At 37.8% G+C, this 17,892-nt stretch overlaps 1 protein-coding gene across 6 annotated transcripts in view; it reads left to right on the forward strand.

Moving 5' to 3' along the window:
• The first annotated feature begins 289 nt into the window (after window positions 1–289).
• CACNA2D1 (calcium voltage-gated channel auxiliary subunit alpha2delta 1) overlaps window positions 290–17,892 on the forward strand; it is a 362,532-nt gene continuing 344,929 nt past the window's right edge. Inside the window, exon 1 of one of the 6 annotated variants that reach the window (XR_010998941.1) lies at window positions 290–1,223. Coding sequence is in view for 3 of the 6 variants with exons in the window: in XM_068189573.1 (XP_068045674.1) it covers window positions 1,129–1,223 (95 nt within the window). In the remaining 3 variants the exon portion in view is untranslated. The remainder of the gene's footprint in view (window positions 1,224–17,892) is intronic. The other 5 variants (XR_010998943.1, XR_010998942.1, XM_068189573.1 and 2 more) reach the window with 5 other exon arrangements.

Genomic DNA, 17,892 nt, shown 5'->3' on the forward strand with positions numbered 1-17,892 from the left:
GAATTACTTTCTACATTTATACCGAGAGTGTATAGTTGCCACAGAGACTGGTGTGCGTGTACATGGGCAAACGAAAGGAGGCGAGAGGGAGCTCGTCCTCTGAATTCCCAGAGGGATCTGAAATGAACAACTGTGTTGGCGATGCGGCGGGGCGGGGGTGAAGCCCGAGGCCCCCCGGCCGTGCCGGGGGCGGCTCCTCGGCGGCGCTCAGGGGCGCTGCGGGCCCGGGACGCTGCGAAGGGCGGCGGCGGCGGCGCGGGGGCCGGGCGGGCTCCGCGGGGCTGAGCGGCGCTGCTCCGGCGGGCCGCGGGGAGAGCGGCATTTATAGCTACATCCATGAAATACCTATTGAAATCGCAGCCCAGACTGGTGGCACACGGGCCGTGTGCGGCTGCTGCTGCTGCCGCCGAGAAGGGAGGAGGGGGCTGGAATTAAAATAAGGCACGAAGGGGTTTTAAAAATAGCGTGCGGGCTGCGCGGGGCGGGGCGGGGCGGCGGCGGCGCGGCCCCGGGGCGGCCCGGCCGGGAGTTCCTGGGCTCCTTGTATGGAGCGCGGCCGCCGCAGGGCCCGGCGCCCGCCCCCGCTGCTCGCCCCGACTTTCCCCGCTGCCGGCAGGGAAGGCAGGAGCCGGCAGCGATCTGCCCGTCTCCAACTCCATCGCCTGCTTCCCTCCTCTTCTTTCAGGAGCCGCCACCCCGCTTGCCTCTCTCCTCCTCTTTCCGCTCTGCAATCAGTGGAATAAATCGGGGAAGGACGCGCGCACACACACGCAGAGTAGGATCTGTTACAAAAGTAGCGCTGATGGCGGCGGATCAGATGAAGCTGGAGCTGCTGCTGGAGTAGCAGAGAGTGGAGTATCTCTCGCTCTCTCTCTTTTCTGTGTTTCGCCTCTTCCCCCACTCCACCCACAGATCTCCATCGTTTCTCCTCCTCCTCCCCACCCTCGGCCGCGCTCCCGCTTTTCCGCGCATCTCTGGGCTGCGCCTCCTGCGAGGGGGCGGGTGGGGGGAGCGGAGGAGGCTTTAAAGAACCACGGCCCCCCCCGCACCGCCACACACGATAATTGAATTTATTATTATTGCCGTCTCGCCGACTTGGGGAAGGGGGATCGATCTTCGATCAGGAAGATGGCTGCTGGCTGGCTTCTGGTCTTTAGCCTGACACTTTTCCAGTCCGTGGTGATGAACCACTCCTCGGAGGGACCCTTCCCCTCGGCCACCACGTAAGTCCCAGCGGGGTCCGGGGGTCCGGGGCGGGGGCACGGCCGGGGCGGGGGCGCTCCTCGGCGCCAGGGATAACGACAATACAAAGGAAAATCAAGTTAGACCGGGCGGAAAGTGAAGATCGGGGGAGATTGTAGGTTTTCAGCAGCTTTTGCTTAGAAGAGTCAGGGTAGCTGAAGGTCCCGCCGGGGCGGTCGCCGGGAGGGGGAAGCTCCGGTGACGGCCGGCGGCGGGACTTTTGAGGAAAAGGCTTCGCCTAGGAATGCCGCTCCGGAGCGGCTCCCAAATATACCCCGTCAGGTCATCCCTGTCGAGAAGAAAGTTTCGAGTTACACAGAGTCCGCCCCTTCCTCCCACAGAGGTTATTCCAGCCTGGATGGAGTTACAACATCGTTTATAAAAAAACCTGAAAACTTTGGCAATTTTATCGAAATCCGCACGGAAGGCGGATTTCGTTGCCTTTCCGCGGCCGGCATGGGAAGCGGGGCGGGCGGGCATGGCTGGGGGTTCCGAGCCCGAGCTCCGGCTCCCTCCTGCCCGGCCGGGCTCCAGCGCACCCGCGGGGGCTCGGGGCTGCGGTGGGTCCGCGGGCGGCACGCGTGGCTCCCGCCGAGGGGCTTTCGCACGCTTAAAGCCACGCAGCTGAAGAAGTGTTTTCTTCAGCCTTGGCCTTGCACATCGTTACTTCTCAGAAATATCTTCGCGAGAGCTGAAGGATGCTCGCGGTGCACTCAGCTCGGTGCCTTGCCTGGCCCTGAGATAGAAATCTTTAAAGCGCTGCAGAATTATTAGCATGAAAGTGTTGCCCAGAGCAGTGCAGAGATCAAATAATAATGATGCAATAAAAGAAAGGCAAAAGGAAAGGCAATACATATTGAAGATTCGCTTACAGATAGGAAAAAAAAATCCACGACAAAGCACTACGTGATCGTGTTTTCTTCCTTTTTCTTCTCTCTCACCTCATTATATTTATATTCTTTTTGTTTGGTTGGTTTTTTGAAGCACTTACCTTAGTTCTCGAATCTGGGTTACAGCTACCAGTAGGTAACTTTTAAGTGGATGACTCATTTTAATGCATTTTACATAAGAAAAAGAGTGCTAATGGTAGTCTTTCCTTATTGTTTAACACTGGGTAGAATTTATTGGTGTCGTTCATCCTGGGTAGAAGGATGCCTTGCAGTAATTACCAGCAATGCATTTTCACCAATTAGTACTGCTGGTAGGTTGTTATAATTGGATTCAGTTCTGAGTATTGGTTCCATTATGAAAGACTCAAAGAGATGCTCGCACTGTTAAATGAAAGGAACCCAAAGTGTGGAATAACCACATAGTATTTTCTAAGTTGAATAAATACAGTCTTCCATTGTAGGGAAAATTATCTTTTAAAACATCCTCGTGTTGCAGTTTATAAAGATGTGCCATGTAGAAGCAAGTGTAACAAAATACAAACGCAGGGCTTTTTAATTCATTGTTTTCTTGTGTTTCTCCCATATTTACGTTTTTTTGAGCTCTGATATTTACAGTTTCTCACTGAGCTGATAAGGTTATCATGCACAACTAATTACAATTTATCTTCTATGTGCATTTTTCTGGGTTTAAAAGAGAAAGACAAATGGAACCCAGTGAAATTAAAAGAATATAAAAAGACTATATTTTTTTTTCCAAATAGAAGTCCAGATTGCTTTTTAACATAAGAATATGTGATATTCTTTTAAAACTGGCTTTGTCTCCCCATCTATTTTTGCTAATTTCCTTCTGAATTTACCTTTATTGACAATCATGATAATAGAAATTGACAAGAGTGAAACATATAACTTTAATTATAAATATACCTGTGATAAAGTAATTCAGAATGTTGTTAGTCATCAACATTTCCATGTTCTGCACAATCTACTTGCTGTTTGCTCTCTTTTTTTTCTCATTGTTATTCCATTGAAATATTGCAGAAACAATCTATAGTGACTGTGCATCCCTCACAGTACGGTTTCCCCTTTGAAATGGCATCAAAGTGCAAGCAAGGCTTAGTTTGTTTAGAAGGCAGCACACAACAGGTTGATGCAGGGAGAGCTGCTTAGCAAAAAGTAAAGATGTAACAGGTGAAGGAGAAAACAATTTTTCTAATCTTTTTTAAGACCTGACAGCAGTGTTTTATTTCTTACTAAAATTACAAACGGGGAAGAACAAAGAGAAGTGATGCAAATGCTCTTAATGTAAAATATATTATATATTAAGGATATTAAAAAGAGGAATAAAAAAACACAGGAGAGGAGAATAAATGAAAGAAAGGATAGGAATAATTGAAGAACTGGAGGTTTGCTGATATTATGTGCTTAGCTATCTCCTTTCTCCCCATTATTTTCAGTCTCTTTATTTTCTCCTAGTGAAAAAGTTGGTCTGAGGAAGTAGGATTTCTTAGCTGTGCTGTGTGAAAAATGTGCATATTCAGGGATATAGAGTATATGGTTTCTTTAACAACTCATTAGTGTACAATCACTTTTCCTTCATTCATCTGTTTCTTCTACATTAATAAATATTTTAACATGTGCTGTTACTAAAACATTCAGAAGTCCCTATCACAAATATAACAATATAGAAGTATGTAGTATTCTTAGCAAGAAATGCTGAAGGTTTATGCAATGCCTGTGTGATAGAATCTCAGTAATTTGATTAATTTTAATTTTCTGATAAGGTAAAAAGGCCTTGATAAATTTACAAAGTAAAATATAGAGAATTTTAGGTGCAGGTTTGTGTTGTATGAAATGGTAGCATTAATTATTCATTGAAAATCTGAGCAGGTGGTATTGCATTCTTTGCTTCCACTGTTGAAATACTTCCCTGCAAATATTGAAGACTGTCCTTTAATAAACTATTGAAGTATAGTAGTAATTGTGTCTTGAATTGAGCCATAAGGCTTAGCTGCTAATTGATGCATTTTGCATTCCATTTAAATGTATCATATTAATTGTGTCATGTGTTAGGGATCTGTTTGTTGGTACAAGATACCGTTTCTTACTTTTAACACAGCAACTCCAAGGCCTTTAATTACACCTGCAGCACAGCAGATATTTTGCACTTAGATGAGAATATTGTGTATAGTACTCCTGGCACTATAACCACTACTGCTATCACAGTATGCAAAGCACTTCTTTGTTGTAGCCATATATATTTATATATTTATTATCGGTACAGACTTCAGAAAAAACATATTGTTAAATATATGAGGCTTGTATGTTGCCTGAAAAGGATAGCAGAGGACTCAGTTTATTTCTGTTCTTTTCTCTACACTGAATCAAGACAGATAGTCTTAAGTCTTAAGTATATCTTGTAATTCCTAAGTATCCTTTTGGCACAGCATGTGTTGATATTGTTACTGATAGTGAGTAATGTACTACATAAAGATACACATTCTCCTTTCTGATAGGAAACCTGTTTGTACTGATTAAAAAATAAAAAAAAAATGAAGCATATTTTAATTTTTATAAAGCTGTGGATGAAATGTTTCAAAATCAATGGGACTATTTCCGTAATTACTGCATCATTGTGGATATATCTTAATGTCTTTTCTTTTTATCTCCTCTCTAATGTTTCTCTTCTACTCCTTTTCTCTCTTTCCTTTAGCTTTTAACATTTTTTCCTCCTCAGTCACTTGTTCTGTATGTATTACATTAAATATAAAATTCAAGACAGATCTGCCACTTACATACATTGGTGGAGAAAGATAATATACCGATAAAAATAGTATACATATGAACATATATCTATATGTATGCAGACAGGACATTTTTAGAAAAGAAGTTGTATATTCTCATTTTTTACTTGCATGAATCATCTTTACTGTTTTGGTGTCATTAGGACGACTCAGGGAAGTCTGTATGAGTCATATGAATTAGGGCTTGCACAGCTGGGACATTGATATTTTTGGCTTCCTCACATGGACCTAACAAGTGTAGGTCCTGCTGTGAGTATGGTTGGGCTTGGTCTAAGCATCATTTTCTGTATGGCATCAGTGACCAAAGGTAGATAGATGACATTTATGATGTTTTCTTTTCATCTGTTTCGACTGTCAGACTTAGGGATTTTGAGACCTCTCATATGCATAAAATCCCATTTATAGCTTATAGTCTGTGATAGAAGAATGCCAGTTTAGCTGCTGATGTTAATTAGAAAAGACTGCTGTATTAATGGATTATAAAATATGAGGCTCTTTCTCATTTCAAAATTGTTTTTTTTTCTCAACCTATGTAAAAATATTCAATATTAGGAAAAAAAATAACGTCCTGAAGTATACCTTCATATCAGTGAATTGGAAGGAGAGCCAAAAGGTGTAATCTACTAAGAGTCAGGGAAGCGCAATATCACCTCTTAATGTTTTCTCAGCACATGTCTAAATGCTGAGCATTATGCAAGATGCTTAAACCCACTGATATTTTAAAGAGAGTTGTTCCAATCCATTCTTCTAGTGGAAACATACTTAGAATAAGTGTTAAACAACTTGTTGATTGGTGGTGTTTATTTTGATGTTTTGGTGGGATTTTTTTGATTGTGTGTTGGGTTTTTTTTGTTTTTTATTTTTTTTTTCATTTTTTAATGTCCTTGTAAATGTGGTGATGATAAATGCAAATTATTTGGATCCACAAAGCATTTTTCTGTTTTACATATTTTATGATGTAAATTTTGAATGGGCAATTTCTTTGTTTATTTCTCTCCTAGGTATTTATGCTGGAGCCTCAGAATGAACAAATTCTATAGATTTACGTTTTACTAAGTATGAAAATTCAGCTGAAAACATCAAAATAGATACTAATAATAAAAGATGAAATTTCATTGAAATAAATCAGCATTATAGAGATTCTTGCCATCTTTCATTTTGCAGTGATGCTATTTTCAGAGCTGCATTGCTCATACCCTGCAAAATTATTTTATCCAAGAATTCAGCTGCTAGAAAGAGAGCTGGAGCTTGGCAGCACATAAGCCTGAAATGTATTCATTGTTAAATAGAAGGCCTGTTGTACAGATCTTAAAAATATTTATCTAACAGAACACTTTAAATTGATGGAAGCATGGTCAAGTTCTTACTGCTTTTATGTTTTGTAACAAAGAAACAACCCAGACTCTGGTTGCCCACTGGTAACTGACATGGTTGTGCCCTGATCCTTTCTTGCCTTCTGCGAGAATCCCGTATCCAAGGTAGTGTTATCTTCTAGACCAATATTTGACTTAAACCTCTGTGAGATAGGGATTGCAGTTTAGAAGCATTTTTGTAGAGAAAAATGACTCATTCTCTGTGTTGCTGACCACAGTAGAAGTAGAATTGAGCCCCAGACTTTTTTGTGCTTCTTTGAAGCAGTACCTGGGCTTTTGATCCCCTATGCTCAAGCTGCATGTTGTGTTTAGAGTGCTCATGGAGACCTTTGTGACAAAAGGTGATATTTTCGATGGCAGAAAATTTTGTTTTCTTGTGCCTTGTTAACAAGCTTACTTTAATAGAAGAAAAAAATTACCAGAAAAAAACCCTGGAATAAAATTAGTGGACCATAGCTACAATTTGGTAAAGGCAGACACTATAATTAATTTACATATTTTACAGATGCTGAATCAGACTTCTTGATAGAAAGAATGACAGCTCAGTGTCCTTAGTGTTCTGGTAAAAAAAAAACAAAACAAAACAAACAAAAAAAAAAAAAAAACCAACAAAAAAAAACAATCCACAAAACAGAGCTAGCACCTTGAAAATTCACATAAAACAAGAAGTACAAAACAATAACTGCATTTGTGCCCCCAGCCCTGGTCAGCGCCTGTGTGTTCTGTCTCTTGGCCCATTCCTGCATCAGCTTTTTCATTCCCCCTACAGCTGCTGCAAGACAGGTATCAATAAATATTTAAATGATTTACATTTGAGATTGCAGTTCTGATTTATCTCTCTTGCAGATTCTATTGAAGAGCCTGATCCCACTCAACTTCCCTCAAACATGCGTAGGGCAGTTCTCTGTTCTGTAGGATCAGACCAAGAGCTGAGTTTTGTATCAGTTGTGCCATTGCCTACTGTAGCAAATTGCTTATGGCTTTCAGGGGGAGTTATGGTTCTTCTTTTCCTCGTGATTTCCAGTAGTAAGGTGAAGTGGACTGAATATTGTTTGCAGGATATGATTTTTATGTTACGCCGTACCTCGTAGTGCTGTGAAAATACATAACACTGATAGTGAAATTACTGTCAACTGCACTTCTACTTCAGCAATGTTCATGGGTTGTATATTCTCAATTTAGGGCCAGACTGTGCTCCTTGTACCCTGGAATGAAGAAGTCCCATAGATACTCTCAGAGAAATCTGTGCAAAAGTGAAGATTTTCAAAATACACTTCAGCACTTTTTAATAGCTAAAATTAATGGCATGTGCCTGCAGCTATTCAGCTCAAGAGGGATTTTACTTTTCCTTCTCAACGGCTTTCCAAACTAATTTTTTGACCTACACGGCTTCTAAGCAAACTCAGTGTTTCATACCTTCCTTCTTTTCCTCCTTCCTTCCAGACTTAATAAGTTTTCAGGGTGAAATGTAAAATAGACTCTGTTTCACAGCCACCCTGGGACAAGATATAGCTCACTGTTTAAGAATGTTACACTAATGATGGCTGGGAGAGGACCATGGTTTTTGCTTATGTCCATCCTTACAGCACCTTTCTCTGCATGCCAACAGCAAACTGATGATAAAGAGTGAATTTCTGTTCCTTGTATCATTTTTTCCTATTTATTTACAAAGTTTCTAACAAGTTTATGAAAATGATTGACATTATTTTGCATCAACAAATCAGCAAGCTTTTGCAGTTAATTACAGTAATTCAAAATCAGACTTTTTTTTAAATCTGAGGCAGGCCTGAAATAACCATAGAATGTGAATGTGAAGTTGGAGTATTGCTGACTATTATAAAAAGTGATGTATTGGATTTTCACCCTCTTTAAATTAAATTCTCAGTCTCTCTCATTTGAGAGCTGGGTAGGATAAGAACTATAGTTTGATTTTTGTAACAGATATTTGACATACTGATTTAAGAATTTTCCTTTTTTGAAATTTCCTTTGTTTCTCCAGGACCATGAATGTTCATCTAGAAATGCAGAAAGAAGATTATTTTTTTAAATGTGTCCTATTGATCATATGAACTGCAAATAATTTTTGCACAGCCTTTATTAGATGTAACACGGAGGTACATATTAGATTAGATTTTTCTCTGCATAAAATGCTTCAGTTGAAATCTGTGAGCAAAGTCTCTCAACTGTATTCATTATAATAAAATCTGATTAATTTTTGGCCTGATTTGAGAAGTAAGAACACAAAGGAGTTGCTGAGTCCACAGTCTAGTTTTTGTAGCAATCAGATGACAAATGATATGTGAATTATTTAAAAGAGAAAAGCTAGACTTGATTCATCCAAACAATATTTGAACTGAAATGTTCCTATTTTCCCAGTGCATGTCCCCACTAGACTGGTGTCGATGATCTTGAAGCTTAAAATGTTCCCCAGTGATATCTCTCCTTATTTTTACTTAGATTTTTATTATATTTTAATAGCATGGACTCAATATTCTTCCAGGTAGGTATAAAAATAAGGTTACAAAAGATCTGTGGCTAAGGATGGTGGCAATATTAAAACCTAAATCAAGTCATGCCACTGTTCCAAATTGTCACTTTTAATACCGTGCTGCATTTTTCTTTATACACTAAGGTAGTCTTAAACAAACCAGTAAAAGGGAAATTTTCTTCATTCTTGAAATGAGCAGAAATTTGCCACACTAGGTGTGTGTTGACACTTGATTAGAAATTCCAACATTTTTATAGGAGGGAACTGAGTCATGGGAGCTGTTCTGTCAAAGATTATTGAAGTGAAACATTTTGCAGTCTGAAATGGATGAATTGTGTAATCAACACTGCAGGAAGGTAAAAAGTAATGAAAAAGATATGACAGGAAGCATGAATTACAATATTAGGTTCTTATTATTCCTTCCCTGAGTCTTACAGGTCACTCCTGCGCATGTAAATCCAATGTCCCAAGAGACCTGTCAGAATGGTGGGGGATAAGTACAACAGTCCACTAAAAGGCAACTTTTAATTAATGATATTCTGATGTGGACTAGTGTTGAGGAAAATGGTTTATTTTGTAAATGGCTAAAGCCTCACAGAAATAATTTTTCCCAGTGTGAATTGAAGTAGTCTTTTTGGAAGAAGTCTTGTGGATCCTAAATACAGCCCTATACTGAGAAGCAATGCTCTTTACTTGGGGAATGTTCTGCCCTTAAAACTCTGTCTTGTGAGTTTAATCCAGAAATGTGGAGGTTTCTCATGCAGATGTGAATGCAGAGGTTCCTTTTTTTTTTTTTTTTTTTGCAGTATATGGCAGTTTTCTTGCAGTTGATTTAAGTAGAGTAAAATATAACACTTAATATACCATTGGTTGGTAAGTAGACTTGTTTCTGCAGAGCTTGAACATCCATTTTTTCTGTTAGCCTCACTTGTAATTTTAGTATTTTTATGTATGGGTGTAACAAGTTCTTTAGATTTCTTTTCAAAGACTGGTCGAAGTGAAGAATAATGCATGTAGGGATGGAAACTAAATGTATTGAGCAATGAACCTTCTTGCATCCTCATCTTCTGTTGAAAGAATCCCGTGTTAGGTTGGTTAGCTGTGTGTGTGTGTAGGTTGGTTATCTGTGTGTGTGTTTCTTAATACAGGAAGTATTTCTTGATCTGAGACTTTTCTCAGAGATGAATTCAGTGGCACCAATTTTGGAAAAAAAGAAAAAAAAAGAGTCAGGATACACTGTTTAATCACAAATATTGTTATTTTTTTCTATGATGTACATCCTGAATTGTGTGTACCATGGCTAAGCTTTTTATCACTAAATGCCTCTCTTTAGTATTATCTGCCTCGCTTTATCTGCCTTACCTATTTCTCAGATTTTGTATCTTAGATTTCAATATTAATTTCTCTCAGTAAAGTAGGAAACTTCAGTATCTTACCATTTAGTCAGACAAGGGTTTATTGTCAAGATTAATTTGTTAGCTAATGCCTCTAAAGCCTTCTGCAGTTGAAAAGTGTTGTTAAGCTGTTAACCCTAATGTATTAAGATGTGTGTTTGCTATATTCCCACTTTACTTCAGAAACTTGCATGGCCAATCCTTTCCTGGATGGATGATACCTCTGGTTTACCAGGTTCTCAAAATGATTTTTTAATAGAATCTTTGTAGAAAAGTTACCATAATATCTGCTTCTTTTGGTAACTTGTGATCTGGAGATCTGGAAGAAGTTAATCCCCACGATCTGTGCTTCTTGGATTTACACAGATTGCAAAACATAAGCTTAACAGCATTTTTAGAAACTAACAGGAGTCAGCAAAAATCTGCAGACAGTATCATGAAGAGAAGCCAGCATGTGACTCATGCCTGCACCGCACGCTCGTTGCGCTCCTTTGCCAGTCGTGCCAATTCCTTTCCACTGTGGAGATCACTGGGAGCTGTGGATCCTGGGATTTTCTCAAATTTATATTGTGAATATTTCATAGTTGAAAAAGAGACAATAGAAACAATACAACAAGGGCTTGTGGCACGAGCTCGTTAAGGTGATCTGTTGCTTCTTTCGCAGCATAAGGCTGCTGCTGGTTTTATTCCATTTCTGAAATGGAAATGACACCCAAATTGTCATTCTGCTTGAGTCAATGTGTTTAATAAAGACATTCTGTTTCTCTAAGAAAGATGGTAAGAAAAGTACACACTTTTTTCTAGCATAAAGACTAGTAGCAGTAAGATGATCATCAGTAATTACTAATTACCTGACAATCACCAAGACTCTTAAGATTTCAAGCAGGAGTAACATAGTTTTCAATGCAATTACTTTTGTTTGCTACAGCCAGTAGCAATAGAAGTGTAGTTCTTACCATTTTTTTTGTTATTTACCAAGACACTTTTGTTGCCTTAGCATCTTCTTGATTAGATTTTTTTATCTGTTGTCAACATATTTTAGATTATGTGGTAGGCATATGAGCTGGAAGAGAATCACTAATATGTGCAGGAACATATCTTAAGGAGATTTCACTGTAATATACACACAGGGAACAGGTTTGTGGTAATTGAAGGCAGAATCTGGTCTCTTTTGACTGATTAGAAATACATGAGGGATCTGTGCATGACTAAGAATATGTCTAGGATATACTCTAAATGCCTTTGGAAATGCTTGGGTACCCAATTTCATCCTTCTTTCCACCAGTGTAATTTCAGCATAATGAGTATCAGTCCTGTATCATTTAAATCCTGAGTGCAAGGATGAATCCACATAAAATAATTTCTGATTAAACACATATAGGTTTCATTGCAACAGAATGAGTCATCACTGTCAAGGCCTGATTGTGAAAATTACATAAAATAAAATGTAATACATGGTTTTATTAGGCTTTGCAGAGGGGAATATTAAGATATCCCAGGGTAACCATGTGTGATATCGGATGTGGTCATTTGTCTTCCTTTTAAATGATAAGCTCTGACACCCATTCATTGTCTCTGCCCCACTGAGCAACTGTCCATGTGAAAAAGAAGTTCCTAATGTGCTGGAAGGCACTGAAAAATGTTACCCCAGATTAGGAAGACACATGATTTTATTAAATGAAAATGTGGAATTGTAAGGCAAAATACTTTCTTTTTCAAAGTACTGCATAGTCTAGTAATGTGCAGGTTTGCTTTAAGTGGCTTTCATAAATGTACTTTTTTTGTAGTTTTGTTTTTGTTTTTTTTTTTTTACTTCTTAAGCAATTAGTTCTAGAGCTTAATTTGGAATGGTAGAAACTATAGAAGTAATTTAATTTAACCTCTCATTATACACAACTGAGTAATCCATTCATCTTTGGGTATGATGTCTTGAGTTTTTGGGTAATTCGAGTTAAAACCAGCAAGAAATGTACAGACCAACTTTGTTTCCATTGAAGCTGGATTTCCTCTGAAAGATGATACTGATGCTTTCTGGGGACACGAGGTGAAATTCTGATATGATAGCTGCTTTGCTATTAGGAGCACTTGGCCAGTGTCTTAACTTCTATATATGCTCCTTGTATAGATACACTCTCTCAAAATTAGGATTGAAAGCACCCATCACTTCCTTGCATGGATGATGAGAGTTTTGATTAACAAATGACCATAAAGAATATTGTAGTGGATGGAACAAAAATTTGCTTGCAGGTATTTTGCTGATAGGATTTTTTTTCCTTTCATAAATCCATTTATTGATAGAATAAAGTACTTTTATGGCCTGCAAGGTAGTCTTGGATAAACATGCTCAGTTATTCTTGTAGGTATCCATGCTTCTACAAACACTTTATGTATTCATTAATGATACTTTCCACATTGCAAATACAGGTTAAACATTGATGATTGAATGTTTTGTTCTACACATCTCATTAACTGAGGCTTTATTTCTTTTTAGTGAAGAGTGTACTACTCAATAATTGTCCCATTACTCTCTATGGGAATAATGTGCTTATAGAATAAAATGATGATTACTATTTAAAAAAATTCTTTACAAAAATTTTAAAAAAAGTTTAAAGTAAGTTATTCAGTTATAAAGCTTAAACACTTGAAAACTGGGAATAGCAAGATAAGAAACTGCCTTAAGCCTTGTTTTCCTTATAATATCTTCATTGTGATCCTGTCTTCAGTTACAAAGCCAACTGTATTTTTTTTCTTCTGGAAACACCTTTCATTGAGAATATTACTCAAAATGCAAGCCCTCTGTAAGAGTGGTGGATTTTGTAGATAACTTTGGTAAAGCTGCAAAGGACATACCTTGTCTTTTGTAATGTAAAACTAGTCATAGTTGCCACTACATGGAGAGAGTGTAGGAGCATCTGCCTTTGGGAATTGGAAGTAAACTATTAGCCAAAGCTATTCTCTGAACCCAAAAGCTATGACAGAGATATCCCATTCAAAGAGATATTTTGAGATGTTTGGATTTTTTGTATCGCTAGGACCTTGTTTCACTGCTGAAAGAGAGTGTGCTGGTTGCTGCCATGTTTTTTATGATGTGTGACTTCAGTAATTGGTACAGACTCTCACTGGGCAGGAATTATTTTGTACCTGGAATATTTCCTGAAAATTAGCAAACAGGAAAAAATAGCAAGATGCTAGAGAAATTCTTAGTGTTCTGGTTACCTACATTGTTGAAAAAAATCAAACTTCTTCTGTGTCTGGCTCTGTATTTTAATTGTGCAGTGATTTTTCGAGCAACCATATCCAAATTTAACCAATTTCAGTATTTCACATGTTAGACTTGTGTACCACATCCAGATTTCCTACACTGATACTAAGGGATGTGTATTTGGATAGAACTTACTCAAGGCTTTCTTAATGGCCAGAAGTTCACCTTCAAACCAGAATCATCTGCAGTATCACTCAAACACTGCTTAAAATAGAGCAGTTATTCCTTACTTATAATGAAACCTTCCTACAGTGTCTGCAAAGTAATAAATTAAACCATTTCTTTTCTTAATAGAAACCCCTCCAAAAAACAAAGATAAAACCCAACAAGAAACCCCACTAAACTTGAAGTATTTTAAATGTGTTTTACTCCAATGTTGTTAAACAAATCTTTGGTAGGCAAATCTAGGCTGCATGAGGTACACAGTTTTGTTTGTTGCTGTGAAATAGAGCTTCTATTTCAACAGTAATTTAGATAGATTCACTTTGTGGTTTGTTACTATGTGATTTGACACAGACAAACACTCTCCATGCAACATTTCTTTCACCTGGGAAAACTGGATAATGAACTAATGAAGGTTTTCTTGGCTGATAATGCTGTCTGTTTTCAGAGCGTAGCAATTACACAATCTTTTTAGCACTCAATGTCTATCTAAACACAATCAATATAAAAATAAGGGCTATTTACAGTGAAGTATCATTATTTGACATTGTTTGGGTAGTTCTCTGAGAGTCTGAAATTATATTGAAATGATACAGTAAAGAAAAAAAAATCTCAGAAGCTTTAAAGCCAGCAATCTAAAGACCATTTAGTTTTTTTCTCTCAGCTCAAGTAATTCACCACTAATTGTCCGCCTCTGTACAAATGCAATACTTATCATTGCTGCTTACCTTTTCTTTTTAGAAGAAAAGCTTAATTCTATGCATCTCAAATCTAGACTTGTTTTGAATTTACATGGTTTCAAAGTTGTACATTGGACTGGATTAAAGCTTCCAAACCATTTTTATACAATAATATGGCAGTTTTGAGGTCTGTTTCTTTTTTATTCATACCCATTTTTCTCCTTCATCAGTGAATTCTTCAAAGGGGCATAGAGAATTGCTTGTACAATTGTTTGTAATATGCTGTGTAAGTGCTGTTACATTTTTTGCTATTACATATCAAAGCAGAATATAGGGCTGAATTCTTATTGCTATTAAAATTATGAAAGTATATTCATGCTATCAGCTACTTCACAGACTTTAGCCTCCAAGTTAAGGTAAGGAAAATTCAGATTAAATATACAAAATGCCTTGACATTACAACTAAGTATTTTGTGGATCCATTCTCTAAAAGCTGTCGTGGTGCTTCTGAAATGCTAAGCTTCTAAATTTGTACTGAAGAGAAATCTGAAAGAGCAAAAGCTCTCTTCTGTATTACTTAGGAGCTGGACAGTACTTTTTCCATTTCCCAACTTTTTCTATTTTCAACTAGTGTATTTTTAAAAAGGAAGAAACTAAAAAACTTTTCATTTTAAAGTTCACTTAAAATGTGTAAGTATGGAATGGTGTCATAATATGAGATGAAATAAAATACTTCTACTGAAGTCTTTCAGATTTTTTGATCAAGTACTGAATTAGCTTCTTGATCTGAATAAAGTATTACTAAATGATGCTGACAAAACATATTCCCTGGAAACATTTCAGGTCAGCTGGGACAGGGCTCTGTGCAACATGATGTACTTAAAGATGTCCCTGCTCATTCTAGGGAGTTGGATTAGATGACCATAAAAGTTCCTCCTGACCCAGACTATTCTTTTATTTTTTTTTACTTTATTTCTGAATTCTTCTTTTAATAGAAGATTTGTGGATTAATTTAAAGGCTTCTATAGATGTTATCTTTGTTGCCAGTCTACTCCAGAGAAGCACGGTGAGGCTGACTAACTTTCACTTTTGTCTTAGTTAATACCTTTTAATGATATTAAACTTGACCTTTTCCATTCTTATGCCATGGAACAAAATGGTGCTAAAGCTCCATGGAAATGGTATGGACCCCCTGTTTTACGAGTGGTTGTAAAAAATATCAAAAAATCATAGAAATTAAGTACCGAACAGAATCTGCTGCATCATTTTTTATATCTCTGGTGCATTTCTGGATCTGTTCTCTAATATGGCTGAATCTGTTGTGTACGATTCAGTTTGACATGTGTGAATGAAGTGTGTCAGGCTAGGTGACTGAGTGTTCCTATGTACACATCTCAAACAGCAGCACTGCACACACCTTGCATGTGTCTCTGTTCTAATTAACACAATGCTTGAAACCTCCAAACAAAACAAACTGTCCCTGTATCACTACTTGATACAATGTAGCAAGATTCTGTGTGAGAGAAACTTATGAGGCAGACATCTTTATACAGAAGGTTTTTTGGGGAAACAGCATTCCTAGTAATGATAAAGCAATATATTTTATGCCTCCTGAGGGTTTTCCCTAATAATACCTGTAGGGGAATAAGTAATGGCAGGGGTAATGTTATGTGTGCTAATGTGTGTGCACCTCTAACATTATGCAAGGCAGCCAAGTCCTTCTCTAATTTTTTTTTCTCCTTTGTGTTCATTGCAGTTATCAATATAGGAGAGACATGGCTTAGTACCCAGGGGAATGGTATAATGTCTGTCATAGATGACTCCATTAGTGACAGGTAGGAAAGAGCAGTAGTTTGCCCAGTATTTACTACAATCCTCTTAGAGCTTTGTGAATGTACATTGCCACCCTTTAGGACTTCATAAAACTTCATAGATCTCTCTCATAGCATTGTTTTTGCATGTGAATATTTCTGAACAGTCAGGCCATGCAACAGATAGGAAGAAAATATTTGTAGGACTGGGCACAGCTAATTTCTTAAAGGAGCTACATTATTTTTTACAGTGCATCTAGTATGGACCCATTTTGTCTTCAGACTGTGATCAGTGGAAGAAGCTTACATTTCTGTATCTCAGTTTCAACAAAAAGTGGATAAATGTTCAGGCTCACATCCTGTGTATGAGTACACTGAGATCCATTGCTTTGGGTGGGAGTAGCGTGCGATATGTTGTAATTGCTGATACATGTTTTGCTGTATTTCTCTGTGCTGGCAGCAGTATTGAGACTATACAGCAGTATCATACTTCCCCATTATGAAGTATGGGATAACTAGTAGAATATTCTTAACTGCGAAATTAAAAAAGATTAAATATTAATCTGCATGACCTCCAAGGAAAAAAAACAAAAAGCAAAAAGAAAAGTATTTAAAAAATATAAAATGTACTTCAAACCTAAATTTATAAAGTCCTTTTATAAGAAGCTAGTGACTGTGTGACCTTAGCTGTATGGCATGGTTGTCTGTGCCTCAGCTAATTGGTCTGCCTCACATGTCATTGCCACTCTGTACCATGCCAAGGCACCATGATGTGCCCTTGCTCTGAATTCTGTTTTCCCCCCAAGTATTGAATAATTTAATCCTCTGTTTTGTAAACTTTGGGGAAAATGCTTGGATGTAGATAGCAAAACTCATGTTGATACCAGCAAAACCATAATTTTTACCCTATACAGTTTGAAATTATTCCTGTGATGTGACATTAAGGTACACAGAACTACTGTATGTGTGTGTGGATCATACACAGATTTCCTCTGCGAGCCTTTAGCTCTTTATTGAGCTGAATGCAAGTTCATTATCTTCCATGTGTTTTTAAATTCATTTGCCTCTTGCCTCTGTGTAATTGAAGATATTACCTACATAAAGATTAGTTAAGTACACTTAGCAGATAAGTGTAACTACTGAATAGTGGTTAAAAGTACTACTAGTGGTAGGCAAATAATTGGGGTTACTTATGAGAAGATTCAGAGGTATTTCTGTAATTGCTTCCTATGCTGTGTGTCAAAACTGAAACATCCACATTTAGAAGTATTTAATATTTTTCATGAGGTCTGAGCATTTTTGCACACTCATACACCCACATCATTAATTTTTAACAAATAAATATGGATTTAATCTGCTACTGACAGGAAAAAAAAGGCTTTTCCATTTATCTTCTGAGAAAATAATAGTTACTGAAGCATAAATTAAGTTTGGCCAGCAATAGATATAGTTTGTTGAGCACTGGGGAATACTTAAAGCTATTTGGCTTCCTTTTTCCAAAGAAGAATGCAGGCTGAATCAGATATTTTTTAAAAGGTTACCTGGCTTGTTATGAGTCAGGGAAGGTGGAGTGATGTTTGGTTTCTTTGTTTAGGAATTGCCATGTAGCATTTAGAAAGGTATATATGTGTAAAAATAGCACAATTTTCTCTACTTCCCAGCAATGCTATTTCTTTATCCCTAATCTGTATAAACCCAAATATTTCTGTTTACTGGAAGACCAAAAATTTGAAAGTAGCGGTGCATCTCAGGTGGGAGGAAAGTAGCATCTATGTGTTTAAAGCAAGTT

This window comes from Anomalospiza imberbis, chromosome 5, assembly GCF_031753505.1.
Source record: "Anomalospiza imberbis isolate Cuckoo-Finch-1a 21T00152 chromosome 5, ASM3175350v1, whole genome shotgun sequence".
Taxonomy (NCBI): Eukaryota; Metazoa; Chordata; class Aves; order Passeriformes; family Viduidae; genus Anomalospiza; species Anomalospiza imberbis.